We start from the raw sequence: 15,730 nt of genomic DNA, 5'->3' as shown, positions 1-15,730 counted from the left end.
ATGCAGAAAAATCTCCGAAAGTCAGGACAATTTAACATTTATTTAGTGGCCCTAGAATTATTCTTCATTCTTGAGAATTACTCTCAAATTCCCAGTTTTTTTAGGTTGCTGTGAATCAGGTTAAATATCTGTGGGTTTGTTTGTTTGTCTGTTTGTTTTTTAAAGATTTTATTCATTTATTCATGGGAGACACACAGAGACAGACAGAGACATAGGCAGAGGGAGAAGCAGGCTTCTTGCAGGGAGCCTGATGCAGGACTCCATCACAGGACCCTGGGATCACGACCTGAGCTGAAGGCAAACGCTCAACCACAGACCCACCCAGGTGTTCGTTTCTTGACTTTAAGTTTGTAAAGCCTTAGTTGAGTTATACTACAATCCTGATACTGTAGATTTTTTCCAAGGTTAAAATGGGGTACATTTTACTTGTTGGTTTCACAGATGTCTAGGAAACCAAACTTGGACCAAATTAGTGGAAGCAGAATTCTCCTTTGGTCTAGGCTGAATGAGACACATGAGGGAAATGAGTTGTAGAGATGGCTTCATATTGTAAAACATAAAATATTGTAAATAGTTATTTTTATGCTTAACTTCATTATTATTTATGTTTGTGTCTGTCTCTTTTAGACTCTGAACTCCTTGGGGCTTTATAGAAAAGACATGACTTCAGTAATGGGGACAGATTTTTAGGGGACAGATTTTTTTTTTTTTTAGGGGACAGATTTTGATAAAACATGACAGGGTTTTAGTATAGATTAGTTACAATTATTTCATTGGGACTTCATTGGGAGATGAGCTGTTCTAGTTCAGTCTAGTTACCTAAAACACAGTATGTCTTTTAGACTAAGACTGTCACTTAGGAAGGTATTAGAATGCATTAATACAACTGTACTGAGTCTTTTAGTCTGTATATTAAGGAAGTACTGTTAGTGGTATAGTACCATATGGTCATAAAAACTTTTAGAGCTGTATAGGAACTTAAAAAGAGTCATTCCAAAACTTTTCCACATTCCTCATTTGTACAGATGTAAAAACTAGGCTCTAGAAGAAGTTATAGTGTTGCTTTGAGGCTATATAACAAGTTTTGTATTCACGGTAGAACTAGAATCTGGATCTTCTGACTTCTAGACCCAGGCTATGTTCAATAAAATTCACTTCCTCTGCATACCCATTACCACTGCATGCCCAGGCACAGAAGTGTGGAAGAGCACACCATGATTTTCAAGTAGCCTTTGTATCATGGTTATCAAGTACCAGCAATTTTTACTAAACTTGAATATTGTTAAGTTTATTATATGTTAGGGATTATATTTCACTAGACATGCTGTCTTATACTCTAAATGTTTTTTCTTCTAATTTAAGAGCTAAATTTTAAATACAATAATGTGTAGACTGGGGAGGTATTAGAGTCAAGGTGATCATAATAATCAGGGGGAGTTCATTATTACCATCATAGAAAGCTGAGAGAGTTCACCAGACCTTATAAGAAATGCTGAAGGGATTTCTTTGAGTGGAAGTAAAAGAACAATAATTAGCATCATAAAAACATAAAAAAGTAACATAAATCTCATTGGTAATGATAAACATGCAGTCATAGTTAGATTCTGCAATATGGTAATACTTGTGCATACTTAATTACAGCTCTTGTTTAAAAGTTAAAAAAAAAAAAGTTTAAAAAAAGAAAAGAGAGTAAAAATAACCATAAGTAGTTACTGTAATCTTTTATTCATAGTTACATAGTTTAAAAACTCATAAATTGTGGCAATAACCTAAAATGTGAGGGGGGAGGAGAAGTTAAAATATAAAATTTGTGAATTCTATTGGAGTTATTATCCATTTAAAATGGGGTATTATAAGTTTAAGATAGTCTGTGTAAGCCCCATGGTAACCACAAGGGAAAATCCTATAGGAATTACACAAAAGAGCATGATAAAGAAATTAAAACATACTGTTACCAAAAGGTATTAAAGCACAAAATGGACAGCAAAATAGGAAACAAAGAACATAGGATCCAGAAAACAATTAACAAAATGGCGTTAGTTAGTTCTTACCTATCAGTAATTAAGTGTAAATGGATTAAATCCTCAAATTAAAGGGCATAGAATGGCTGAAAGGATAGCAAAATGGATCCAGTGATAATGCTGCCCATAAGAGACTCGTGTTAGCTTTGAAAAAATACACATAGTATGAGAGTAAAGGATGGAAAAAAACATTTCAAGCAAATGGTAACCAAAAAAGGCAGGGATAGTTATACTTGCATCAGACCAAATAGACTTTGTTAATTCTTTATTTTTATTTTTAAGACAAAATAGAGTTGAAAGTAGAAATGGTAAAAAAAAAAAAAAAAAAAAGACAAAGGAGGTCCTTATATAATGATAAACAGATCAATATATCCAGAAGATACAACAATTGTAAATATTTGTGCATTCAACATGGAAATACTACCTAAATATATAAAGCAGAAAAGGACAGCTAAAAGGAGAAATAGTAATACAGTAATCATTGAGGAATCTAATACTCCACTCTCAACAATGGACAGATTATTCAGATGGAGAATCAGTAAGGAAACAGCAGATTTGACCAACACTATAAACCAGATGGAACTCACAGGCATTTGCAGGACATTCTAACCAACAACAGCAGAACACACATTCTTCTCAAGTACACATCATACATTTTCTAGGATATACTATATGTTAGGCCACAACAAAACATCTTAGCAAATTCGTAATAATCAAGTCTGTCAACATAGAAAAGCCCAGGATCAGATGACTTCACTGGTGAATTTTACCAAACATTAAAGAAGAATTAACATCAATGTTCTTTCTTAAACTCTTCCAGAAAATTCAGAGGAAGGAACATTCCCAAAGTCATTGTCATCATACCAAAACCAGAAAAGGACACTACTAGAAAAGAAAACTACAGGCCAATATCCCTGATGAACTTAAATGCAAAAATTCTCAATAAAATAGTGTGAAACCAAATTCAGCACATTAAAAGGAAGATTCACCATAATTAGGTGGAATTTATCACAGGGATGCAAGGATGGTTTAACATACACAATTCAATCAAGTGATACATAAACAGAATGAAACAAAAAGAATCTTATGATCCCAATAGAAAACATCTGACAAAATTCGACATCTATTCATGATAACAAATGTTAACAAAATAGGCATAGAAGGAACATGTCTCAACATAATAAAAGCCGTATATGATAAGACTACCGTTAACAATATACTTGATGGTAAAAGGGTAAATAAAGGCTTTTCCTCTAAGATCAAAACAAGACAAGGGTACCCATTCTCACCACTCCTATTCAACATAGTGCTGGAAGTCCCAGCTAGAGGAGTAGCATCCAAAACAGTAAAATACTCAGGAATAAATATAGCCACGGAGGAAAAAAATCTCTACCTGAAAACTAAAAGGCACTAATGTAAGAAGTTGAAGAAGATACAAATAAATGGAAAAGTATCCCATGTTCATGGACTAGAAGAATTAACATTGTTAAATGTCATAGTGCCAAAGTCATCTGTGGATTCAGTGCAGTCCTATCAGAATTCCAATGATGTTTTTTATAGAAGTAGAAAAAAACATTCCTAGAATTGATATGGAATGATTAAGAACTTAAAGAGCCACAAAAAGTCATGAGAAAGAAGAAGAAAGCAGGTATGTCACGCTTCCTGGTTTCAACATACTGCTATAAAGCTGTAGACATTGATGCAGTGTGTTATTAGCATAAAACAAATAGACCAATGGAATAAAATGGAGAGCCCAAACATAAACCCAAGCATATATGGTTAACTAATATTTGACAAGAGAGCCAAGAACATTCAATGGAGAAAAGATAGTCTCTTCAATAAATGGTGCTGGGATAACTGGATATTCACATGTAGAAGAATGAAACTAGACCCTTATCTTACACCCCTTAGACTTAAATGTAAGTCTTGAAACTATAAAAGTTCTAGAAGAAAACAATGACAAAGCTTCTTGATATAGGTCATGATCATGATGTTTTGTATATGACACCTAAAGCACAGCAACAAAATAAAAAGTAAGTAGGACTATATCAAACTAAAAAGTTTGTGCATAGCAACAGAAACCATCAATAAAGTGAAAAGACAGACTATGGAATGGAAGAAAACATCTGTAATCAGTGTATCTGATAAAATGTTAATATCCAAAATATATTTTAAAACTCCTGTAACTCAATGGCAACAATTAATTAATTAATTAAAATTAAAAAAAAAATGACTAAAGGACCTGTAGAGTTTTCTCCAAAGAAGATTGTCAGAAGGCCAAAAGGTACATGAAAAGATGGTCACCATCACTAGTCATTAGGGAATGCAAATTGGAACCACAGTGAAATACCATCACCTCATCTCTGTTAGAATGGCCATTATCAAAAAGATAAGAGATGACATGTTGACATGCATGTGGAGAAAAGGGAAAGTTTGTGTACTGTTGGTGGGATCGTTAATAGGCATAACCACAATGGAAAAAAAAGTATAGAGGATTCTCAGAAAATTAAAGATAGAGCTACCATATGACGTAGCAATTCTCCTTGTAGGAATATATCCAAAGGAAACACTCCTATGTTCACAGCTGAATTATTTACAATAGCTAAGACATGGAAACAATCTCATTGATGGATGAATGGGTAAAGAAATTTTGGAATACTATTCATCCATTAAAAAATGAGGAAATCCTACCATTTGCAGCAACACAGATGAACCTTGAAGGCATTTTGCTAAGAGCAACCAGTCAGAGAAAGACAAATATGTATGATGTCACTTATATGTAGACTCTAAAAAGAAGAAAAAACAAAAAGAGACACTTAGAACAAGGGGTGAAACTTGTGGTTACCAGAGGAGGGGAAGAAGTGGAGGGATTGGAAGCAGGGGGTCAAAAGATGCAAACTTCCAGCTGTAAGATAAATAAGCGCCAGGGATGGGATGTGTGCTATGGTGACCCAGCATGTGATGTACAGGAAACTTGGGAAGGTAGTACATCCTGAGAGTGCTCATTGCAAGGAGATGCTTTTTCTGTTTTTCTTCTCTCTTTTCCTTGAATTGTATCTTTTACGAGAGGATGAATGTTTGCTGAGCTGTGGTAACCATGTCACAGTAGGTGTCAGACCTTAAACTTCTACAGTGATGTGTGCCAGTTACTTCTCAATAAAACTGGGGGGAAAGAGATTCTGATCTGTAGTTCTCAGTGTTCAAATCGGAGACAGATATAAAGAAGTCACTGTTTTCTCATATGTATGACTACTTGTCTCTGTGTGTATGAGTATAGCATCACTGGTTTTTCATTTTGTGTAGCATAAATATTTAAAGTATCTTCTCTCTGCAAGTGAGTCAGGCTTTGATTATTATTTTAAACCTCAGGGCTGTAATGATTGATTTTCCAAGTTTATATTTGTGTTTTAACTAAATCGGTATTAGAGCATTTATCTTTTGTTAAACACATTTGTCTAACCTCACATATTGAATTTATTTTATGTGTTAGGACATATAATGTGTGTTATGTTTGTCATCATTTTGTTATTTTACTGTATTTGCATTTTCTTACTATTTATAATATGTGAAAGTTCTAAGACTTAAGTGTATTTTAAGTAACGAGATAAACACTGTAACAAGATAAAGCTTTCTCTTCTTTTATAATAGAAGGAATTTAGAAGATTTTTTCAATCAGTCAATTAATCAATCAATTAATTAATTTAGACAGGAGGGGGAGGGGCAGAGGGTTAGGGGGAAAGAATCCCAAACAGATTGCATGCTGAGGGCAGAGCCTGATACAGGTATGAGGATCATAACTTGAGCTGAAACCAACAGAGGTAAATGACTGAGCCACCCAGGCGCCCTGGAATTTTGGAAGTTTTAAGGACATTTCCAGTTTGTTTTTAAGACACAAAATTAATCAACCAGAATTTGTTCTGTGCCTTTCTTTGAGAATAGTAGTTTCCTTAACATGTCATATATATATAGACTAATGATCTAGTAGAGATGACATAATATCACTAAGACCATAGGACATTTATGTTTTATGTATGTTTAATTCATGCTTAATTTCTTTCTTCAAAGATTGAGACCTTATAGGTAGGCTAACTTTGTAGCAGAACTTTGTATTTGTAAAATTACTAGAAGTGAAAAAATAACTGAAAAAATGAGTCCTGTTATTTTAGTGCCTAAATTAGCTCAAACGAGGGCAACCTCCCCTCCCCCCCCAAACTTGCAAAGGGCTCAGAATCATTTAGGGATCTATTTCTAATACTTATGCCTGGACACCACCCTTGAGCTTGTAATTCCACAGGTTGGGGGAGGGTGGGAATCACTAAGGTAAATGGTTGTGTAGACTGGTTTGTTTATTGCAGTGTTGTGGCAGTGGACAGTTAGAAGCACTAGAAATATTCATCAAAAGTGTGTGCAGTGAACTGGATATCTTGGTCTAGTGAAATTCCTTGCAGACATCTGAAGGATGATGAGGATAATGTCCTGTGTACTGACTTAGAAGGATGGTAAATGTATTTATGAGGTATAACTAGGACCTGGATCCTGCTTGTATTTATAACAAACTCTTTTGTTAGAATATATACAACTGTTATTTATGGTTATCTCTGAGAGCAGGTTCTTTTGTTTCTTTTTTTAGGAGCTTCCTAATTATTTGAGAAGGGGCCAGAGTTGCAAGCAGGATTGGGAAGGAAGTGATGCCAGGGTGGGAGGCGCAAGCCAGGCCAGGGTGCCGGACTAGCGCTCTTCAACGCAGAGAAGCAATCACTAGGAGTGACAGTGCCAGCTTCAAGGGACTTGCTTTGACCATTAGACTCACTGTTACGGAAAGGAAATGATGAACTAGACATTCTGTGAAGTTGCTGTTTATGACGGAGAATGTAGATTCCAGGAGCCATGGGAGAAAGAGTTGTGTGGGGAACAATGGGAGCTTGGGGGTGTTGCTGCAGAGGCAGGTGCTGGAGGGGGACCCTGTGCCAGAGTGGGCGTGACACCCAGAGTGGGCCTCAGAAAGGCTGGGAGCCCTGAGGCCTGGTGCAGAGAGCCAGTGTGAAGGCTCTCGGTCAGATTCTGGCATCTGGTGGCTGCTCAGTGAAGGCTGGATGTTGTGGGCCAGCCACGCGGGCTCATCTGTCTAATGGAGCAAGCGCAGGTACAGGCCTGACAGCTCCTGCTGAACCACACAGCCGTGCCATCTAGTGAGCTTCGCATTTCTACACACCTCAAATTCTGACTTCATTAACTGGCATATTCTTTTTTGGTAGACGAAATGGCAAAAGAAATAGTTTGTTTTCTTATTTGTGAAGTGTCTTACTTTTTCCCCAATAAAATAGGTATAAGACAACCACTGGAGGACTTTTACTTTTTCAAAATTACTCTCTGAATTCCATTTAATTGACCTATTTCCATAAATTTATGTAATTTGTATAACTAGTTGCTAAAAATTACTTCATTTTCCCATATTTTTGTTGTTGCTTTTTAATGTATATATTATCAAATAAAGCACATAAAATTAATCTTGAACGTACATATTTGTACAGTTCATTTTAGAGCTTTAAAATTTTTTTATTGGTGTTTTTCTTAGAAACCATGCATTCCGATAAGATCAAGAAAGAGCAAGAAAATGGATTATCAGATATTATTTATTTGGACTTTATAATTTTAATTCAGTGGTACTTTTAGGTAATAGTTATTGAGCCTATTTGCATAAAATTCCAAATAATTGTGCCTGAGAGTTGCCATTGTGCTTTACCAATGAGACCTCTTGTGAACATCACGGCTTCTTAAGCCGAGTAGTGACTGGGATGTCACTCTCTTTGGTTGCCATTTTGGAGAATACTCACGTTAGCTTTCTGTTCTCTTCCTACAACTTAACATAGTTCCTTAAACACAGTAGATGACCAGTGATCATAACTACTGGATTTGTGTGTGTTGCTTTCCGTCAGTCCCTAATTTTCTAGACGCTGAGGGTAGGAGCATTTATTTATTTGGTCGCATTATCTGTCCTCCTTGGCAGGCGTTGTAGGCTCAAGGCACATCGCGTGCCCAAGTTATAGCCAGTGGAGTGGGGAAAAGGGACAGGAGAAGGAGCAGCGACAGGTGCTGAGGTTGTTCAGAACATAGCAGGAGCACAGAGATAGGGAGGAGATGAAAGGTCGGTGGGTAGGTGGAGATGGAGAGCCAGTGGGTGTCAGATGCCATGCTGAGCAGTTGTGGTTGTGAGCCATTGAAGGCGTGTGAGCACATGGCTTAGTTCATAAGTAAGGAGAAGGTTGAGCAGAACAGTGATTTGGGGGCTGGCATCATCATGGTGTTTGTCTCTGTCAGATTCAGTATGTGGGTTCTGGGAAGGGTGACTCAAGCTGCTTGTTTTGAGCGGGAGCAGAGTCACTAGGAAGGAGCTGGGCAGCATAGGATGGCATTGGGGCTGCTGGAGAGAGGACATTTCTGAACAGCGTTGATTAAGCCCTACTGCTCCAGGACACTTATGAAATGGGGAAAGTGGCAATTTTAGGGTTTGTGTTGTGTGGATCGAACACAGATCCCAAGGGAGAGGGCTCTGAGTTCTCATTGAAAACCGAATGGGCTTCTGATGCAAGTGTCAGGAAATGTGGGTCTGTTAACTTCAGTCTGATATGGGGGTGACTTTGTGGAGCTACTGAGTCCTCTCCAGCTGTGTGACTTTGCTCTCCACTGTTTGAGATCATTGGCCGTGGGAATAGAGATGGGGAAACAGGTGTACGAGGCATTGGAGAAGTTCGACTGGCAAATTACTTTATGAGACGGGGAAAATTCTGGAACACCGGGCCCCGTATGACTGGGAGGAGGGTTGTTTTCACATACAACAGGAGAATTGAGGGAGAAGTAGGTTTTGGGGCAAAGAATTGAGCTGTAGCCTGGGCTATCCAGGGAGAGCCGGCAGCATGCTAAGAGGGCCTCTAAGAATCCTCACTGGGAGTAAGGGCACGGGGAGTGAGTGAGCAGGGAGGTTGGGAGTGGGCCTGGATCCCGGCAGGCAGCATGCTGTCAAGGAGCTGAAGTCTTCCTCTTAATGTTCCAGGTAAATGTGAAGTAATTCAAATGGCTCAGGTGGACATTTGTCCTGAGTTGCGTTTTGAACTCAATAGCTTGATCAAGACATGTTTATTACATAGGCAACCTAAGGGGATTCTTCCTTTATTGAAAGTATGTAAAACCCGAAATACTTAAATACTATTAAATACTCATACTTAGTACTTTTGCCGTTCACAGATAATCCTTTAATAAAATGGCTATGGGAAAGCTGACTCCTTTTTAGGACAAAAGATCATGTTAGGACCATTTGTGGTTTGAGTTTATTATGGTGCTTAAGAAACAGTATACTGAACAAATAAAGGATTTACTATCCTGATGAACCTACATTTTGGATATAGTTTATTTAGATTCCATGCCAATAAATGTAGGAATCCATTAAAAATTGGCTCTAAGACCAAAGGAAGTAACTGCAGCATACAGATACTCCTTGTGTTGGAAAATATCTGTCTTATATTAACTGTGTTTCCCAATGGGCTTTTAAAAAATAGCCAATACCTAACACAGTTAAGATAGCACTTAGCGGCAACACTGCAATCTAGACTGTAATTCCTCAAAACCTTCATCTTCCGGGGAAAGCAGTTGCTTTTTGACATTTAACTTTTTTAGTAGCATTAACAGTGAATTATTCCTGATTTTCTTTTGGTTTGTAGGTCTTATCCAGCCCATTCCAAGAAACCAGTTTTTTCAAAGTTATTTTAATAATAATTTTGTAAATGAAGCAGATAGACCGTACAAGTGTTTTTACTGTCATCGTGCATATAAAAAATCTTGCCACCTTAAACAACACATCAGGTAAGGTAACAGATTCAGAAATGGGAATGTAGAGCAAATACAGTGACTTAGTGAGCTGGTGACTTGTAGAAATTTTAACGATGGTAGTGTCAGCTTTTGGTATTTAAAATATCGCATTTGACCACAAAGTATTTATTGGTGACTGATGTTTTCATTCTTTAGTGTCATGATTATAATATTTTACCCAGAAATTGTCACTGAGTTTTACGTACACCCCTCTTATATTTCAGTGTTTGCAGTTTCTAGGACGTGTCAGAAAAGTACTTGGTTTGTTGCATTACAATTACTTAAGCAGTGTTTCAGTTGTGTTCATCAGCATTAAGTTGAATGCTGCGTGCTAGCAACAGTGGAAAGAAAGCAGAAACTCGGTCCCGAGAGATGGTGAAATGTCATGAAACTGCTTAGAACTTAGGGGCAGGCTTGCGATACAGCTTTGTCTCCGCTGTGTGCCCCCTCCCTGTGTGGCTTCAGGCAAGTCACTCGAGCTCTCTGAATCTCGGGTGTTCTCACTGCTTAGCTTTAGAAAGTGGTGCCCAAGTGAAAGAATGTACCAGTCACAATAGAGTATAAAGCATTATAAAGTTGTAAGAAGCTTATTCATGAAAATTTTTATTCTTTTTAGATCACATACAGGTGAAAAGCCTTTTAAATGTTCTCAGTGTGGAAGAGGCTTTGTTTCTGCAGGAGTGCTCAAAGCACACGTCCGAACGCACACGGGACTAAAATCTTTCAAGTGTCTGATATGTAATGGAGCTTTCACTACTGGTGGTAGCTTACGGCGACATATGGGTATCCATAATGACCTTCGTCCCTATATGTGTCCCTATTGCCAGAAAACATTTAAGACCTCACTAAATTGCAAAAAGCACATGAAAACCCATAGGTAGGTATAATTCTGATGGTCACTTTTTAGTAATCTGTAATTCCCAGATGGTGGTAGACAGTGTTTTTAAGAAATAATTGTCTTTAATTCCTGTATTATTCCATCTAGCTTGAGGAGTATGGGCTCAGGAAACTTTCATGTCATTGTCTAAGAATCTGTTAAGAGCTGCAGACTAGAACATTAATGCTTTTATTTTTAATATAATATTGAAGTAGTCTATATTGAGCTAGATGCTTTTTAAGTTCTCTTAAAACAGGTAGTAGTAACTGAAACGCTAAATAAACCATGGCTGGGATAATTAGGTCATGAAGACTGCCAAAAGGAAAATCCTAGTCAGTCAACCTTGGGATTTCTAGGCAATCATTCATATCTGAATGATCATTCTGTGTTGTTAACTAAGAACATATGTTTTAGCTATCATATAAATCCATCGTTAAAATTAAGTTACATTTTTACTTGATTAGAAGGCCATCTCATCTCTGAATGAAGGTGAGCTTAGAAGCCCTTATAGACACTGGCTGTATCTGGAGTTTGTTCATGGGTGTTTCTGTGATGCCACAGGAGTCTGTATTGTAATGGAAAGCCTAGATAAGGTAACTTTGAAACTAAGAGTCACTAGGTCTGCCATAAGAGAATATTAAACCTTCTGGTCCAGAAAATTTACTTCCAGGCAGTATTTTAACCCAGATATCTCTGCCTGATATTACCAACAAAACCAAACCCCAAATGGTAGAATAAGCTAACTGTGAGAAATAGTTGTTTGGTATTATCCCTCTGGATGTCTAAGCACTTAGGACAAAGAATTGTCTTTGATCTTGGCATAATTGATTCGTGCACTGAGAAGTGGAACTGCTGGAGTATGATATTGGTGGTGTCACTGTGGGGGACTCTTGCCAGTTTTATATCCAGTTTATACTTTCCTGCATTTTATGGAGGAAATGATGGCTTCACAAGCATTTGTACTGGGGAATTCCTGGTGCCTAGGTGTTTGGGGTACTGTGCTCCCTGATTGCTATACTAGGTGCCTAAGAGCAGTACATGCTGAGAGGGGTTGACCTGGGACATGACCTGGCCCATTGGCATGTGAGTAATACTTTGTCTCTATCAGGAATTCAGGGCTTTTTAAGCCCGTGCACTCGCCGTGGTAGTGTGGGAGTCCACGCTGAAGGCCTAGTTTATGGACTTGGCAGCCAAGTAGTAGAATTTCTGGGAAGTAGGTCAGCTGTTTTTGGCTAGGTCACCTCTATTAGGTGAAGTGTTGCATTGGCTGCTGCTGGGTGTTCTTCTCCTATAGTTTGTGTGTTCTTGAACCCACCTGCAAGCAGCGAGGCGCTTCAGTGTTTCATCCCTTTGTTCGAAGTGTTAGGAATTCCTAAAATACCATACACGCTTATATTAAAAATAAGTATAAAAGGTAAAAGTATAGAAAGTAGTACAAGTATAGGAAAAAAGCTTCTATCAGTTACCACACAAGACAGTCTCCTCCCATCCGTTGGGGAGTCATGAAGAAGCCCTGAGTGAACATCTTGGCACCCTTGCAGTCACCATCATAGTAAAGGTGTCACGATGTATGTTTTAATACTTGGCTATTTTTATTACATTTTTGTTTCCCCTTCCTCAGTAACAGTAGTTGAGGGGTGACTGTTTTTGATATTAGAAAATGAAGAAGAAAGATTTTGTTTGGAACTAAGAATGGAATTCTAAGTAGACATAAGATTCTGGAATCAGGCAGATGGTGGAGTGTATTTGCGTCTGACCCTGGTATCTTCAAGAGGGGAACAGACCGTTGATGTCTCAGGTACTCTGCAGCCTATTAATCAGGTAATTGAGCTGCTTTTTTAAAGTTCTTTGATTCATTCACTGAATTTATTGTTCATTTTTTACTTTGGGAAATTGTTGACCTCAATGGAAATGTACTGGACATATCTACTATATGTAACAGCAATATGAATGTGAATAATGGTTTTGCAGAAATTAGGAGTAGCCACATATATGCCTCCTAGTCAGGGTTCTGTCATGCAATAGATCGTTGGTCAAATATGGTGTCTGTGGCCCCAGACTGTGAGGGACAGCAGGTCATAGGACTCTGCCCCCAATCTATGCATCACATTTGTTTATAATATTGAAATCCATCTGTAAAGGTGCTATCTTACTTTGTTCAGTGCTTTTTCTGTATACTTTAACTCATTGCAGAATGAGTTTTAGTTTTAATTTTGAACTAGGACAGCTTTACTTTGAAACATATCTTTTTAATTTTCTTTTTAAATTTTAAATATTCTGCTGTGTGTTGTCCTTCATCCTCTCTTTGCTGCTTTCATGTCCCTATAATCTGTGAAAGCCCCTGTGTTAAGGGAACGTGATTTTCCTTTAGAGTTATTAATAGCATTTAATTTCAACTGGATTGCCACCATGGCTTCAAATGAAATAGTTTTCTTAAAATGTTATCTAATAAATTGCGGCTTGCACAACAGTACTTCCTGGGAGTAAATTTTGACAGCACCTAACTGTGCGGATTGTCGTTGATGTTTTGAAGATACGAGCTTGCCCAGCAGCTCCAGCAGCATCAGCAAGCCTCCTCGATAGATGACAGTGCTGTGGACCAGCAGAGCATGCACGTCTCGACACACATGCAGGTGGAGGTTGAGAGCGAAGAGCTGCAGCAAGCGGCGGCGGCAGGCACCACAGACCCCGAGGCCATGCTAGAACTGGAGCCCCAGCAGGTCGTGCGCACGGAAGATGCGGGACTTGGTCAGCAGTTGACACATCAACCTCTGGAAGCAGATGAAGGCAAATATTTCCGAAGTTCTAACTTTTACAACAATCATATGGTTTTGCAGCTGATTATGCTCACTCCAGTCTGTATTGGTATCTCTCTGACTTTAAAGCACAGTTTGTGCCATGTGTGTACGCCCGCGCGGGTTTGCTGTGATAGAGAATCACAGAAATAGGACCCTTCCACACACGCTTTCTTTGTAGGCTACTCTTCTCCTTTCATATGTTGAGAATAGCTTTCGTTTTCAGTACGTTACACATCTGTCTGGTCACTAGCATTCTGTCATCACACACCGCACGTCTGATTCACAGCCCTGTGCGGGTGTGTGAGCCATTTGTCTCTGTCTGCAGGTGGGGTCAGGCCCTGATCCAACCATTGCTGTCCTCATCGATGGAATCTTGTGGAGAAAGATGTTGGCTCTAGTGTAGACAGTGAGCCTGGGGATGTAGTGATTTGTGTCTGGCACAGGCTCCCTGTCTCGTACATGCCTGCTAACAGACAATTTGCTGGCCAGTTTACTGTTTGTGTGATGGAAATCCCAAATGTGTGTAGTCCGTGAGCAGGATTTTGTGCTTTTTATCCTCTATGTTGCCACAAGATTTTAAATACTTCTTGAATGTAATTGTACTCAGCGTGTTTCCCTACAGAAAAATGTCTAAGTTATAAACTGTGAAGTGATATTTTCCAAGTACAGAGATAATGCCTTAAGTATACCCCATATATAAAAAACATAAATTATATACTTATTTTTATATATAAATATATATATATTTTATATATAAATATATATATTTTTTTATTTTATATATAAATATATATATATTTTTATATATAAATATATATATAGACATATATTTAACACATTATTAGTCACATTATTTAATATTATTTAATTTATTATGAGTAAGTAAATTATTTATAATAATAAATTAAAATATGAATGTATAAATGAAATTATATATATATATATATATAAATTGCCACCCTATTGTCTTTTCAAAATAAGGAAGCTAGTGTTTGAAAACTCACTAATACATCCTTTTGGACAGAGTGGTAGATCTCACTGTTGGAAATCGATGACTCCCCTTCTGTCTGCATCTTTATCTCAGACAGGTTCGTGGCCCCGCCCGCTCTGCAAGGGCACATGGACCAGTTTGAGGAGCAGGCGCCAGCACAGCAGTCCTTCGAACAGGCTGGCTTGTCGCAGGGTCAGTGACGGGCCCCCTGTGGGCATTGAGGCAAGCTGCTCCGGGGGCGGCTGGATTTTATAGCAGCCTACGTGTTTGTTTTCAGGCCCTTCTGAAATTGATCATTTCAGCCGATAACTTTTGGCCTGGATTGCTCATGTGTGCGTGTGCGTATGTATGTGCGTGTGCTGTTTGCGGTGGGCTCGGGTTGTCTGGAAGTACCTGTAGTAACCATCTGCATGTCGTTTGTGGCTGAGACAGTGACTGAATAGAAGTAGGGGTGGGGGAAGCCGCGCATGGCCGGCTTGTCTGGGAGCCTGTGCGACAGGGTTGTGGGTACACGTTCCTAGGGCCTGCTGGGAAAAGCTAACCCTGATTCTAAGTCAGAAGGCAGAAATCTTTATCTGTAAAGCCAACTTTTTGGTCTTTTTTTGGTGTGACTGTCGTATTTTTTGTCAAACTCATATTTTTTGTCTTGTTTCAGGCTTTACCGTGACTGATACGTATAGTCAGCCAACCCCGTTTGCACCCGTCCAGCAGCTACAGGACTCCAGCACACTGGAATCTCAAGCCCTATCCACCAGCTTCCATCAGCAGAACCTACTGCAGGTCCCTAGCTCTGACGCTATGAACGTAGTGAGTGTCCATGGGAGGGGCGCTTGTCGTTGGCTGGCACATTCTGTTTTACTTGTCACTGTACTCATGCTCATTCTGCTTATGTAGAAGGATGTGCTGACTTTTTGTGGCCACGGTGATTGTATCATCTGGGAGGCTGAGATGCTCACATACACGTCTTTTCCCTTCAAACATTTATATTTTACTTAAAGACTTAAGTCCCATGACATAAGATTTTACCTTTGGGTTATAAGTCAGGAAAGTCAGTAAAGCATCATGTAATAAATATGAGGGGTATTATGTTGCTTTAGTGACATGGCCTAAATGGTTTTATTGGTGGAATCTTAAATGTGGAACCTTAGCATGAAAATACTAAGAATGCTGACATACTAAA

The 15,730-nt window shown here is 38.6% G+C and overlaps 1 protein-coding gene across 5 annotated transcripts in view; it reads left to right on the top strand.

Annotated features, from left to right (window-relative positions):
- Positions 1-15,730, top strand: part of ZNF236 (zinc finger protein 236) — a 104,044-nt gene that overhangs the window by 48,817 nt on the left and 39,497 nt on the right. For all 5 annotated transcript variants that reach the window (XM_038525743.1, XM_038525745.1, XM_038525746.1 and 2 more), the window contains 5 exons: positions 9,737-9,878; positions 10,501-10,761; positions 13,295-13,548; positions 14,644-14,742; positions 15,206-15,357. In XM_038525743.1, coding sequence (XP_038381671.1) covers positions 9,737-9,878; positions 10,501-10,761; positions 13,295-13,548; positions 14,644-14,742; positions 15,206-15,357 — 908 coding nt within the window. The remainder of the gene's footprint in view (positions 1-9,736; positions 9,879-10,500; positions 10,762-13,294; positions 13,549-14,643; positions 14,743-15,205; positions 15,358-15,730) is intronic.

Source organism: Canis lupus, chromosome 1, assembly GCF_011100685.1.
Source record: "Canis lupus familiaris isolate Mischka breed German Shepherd chromosome 1, alternate assembly UU_Cfam_GSD_1.0, whole genome shotgun sequence".
Classification (NCBI taxonomy): Eukaryota; Metazoa; Chordata; class Mammalia; order Carnivora; family Canidae; genus Canis; species Canis lupus.
This window is presented reverse-complemented; position numbering and strand designations above follow the sequence as displayed.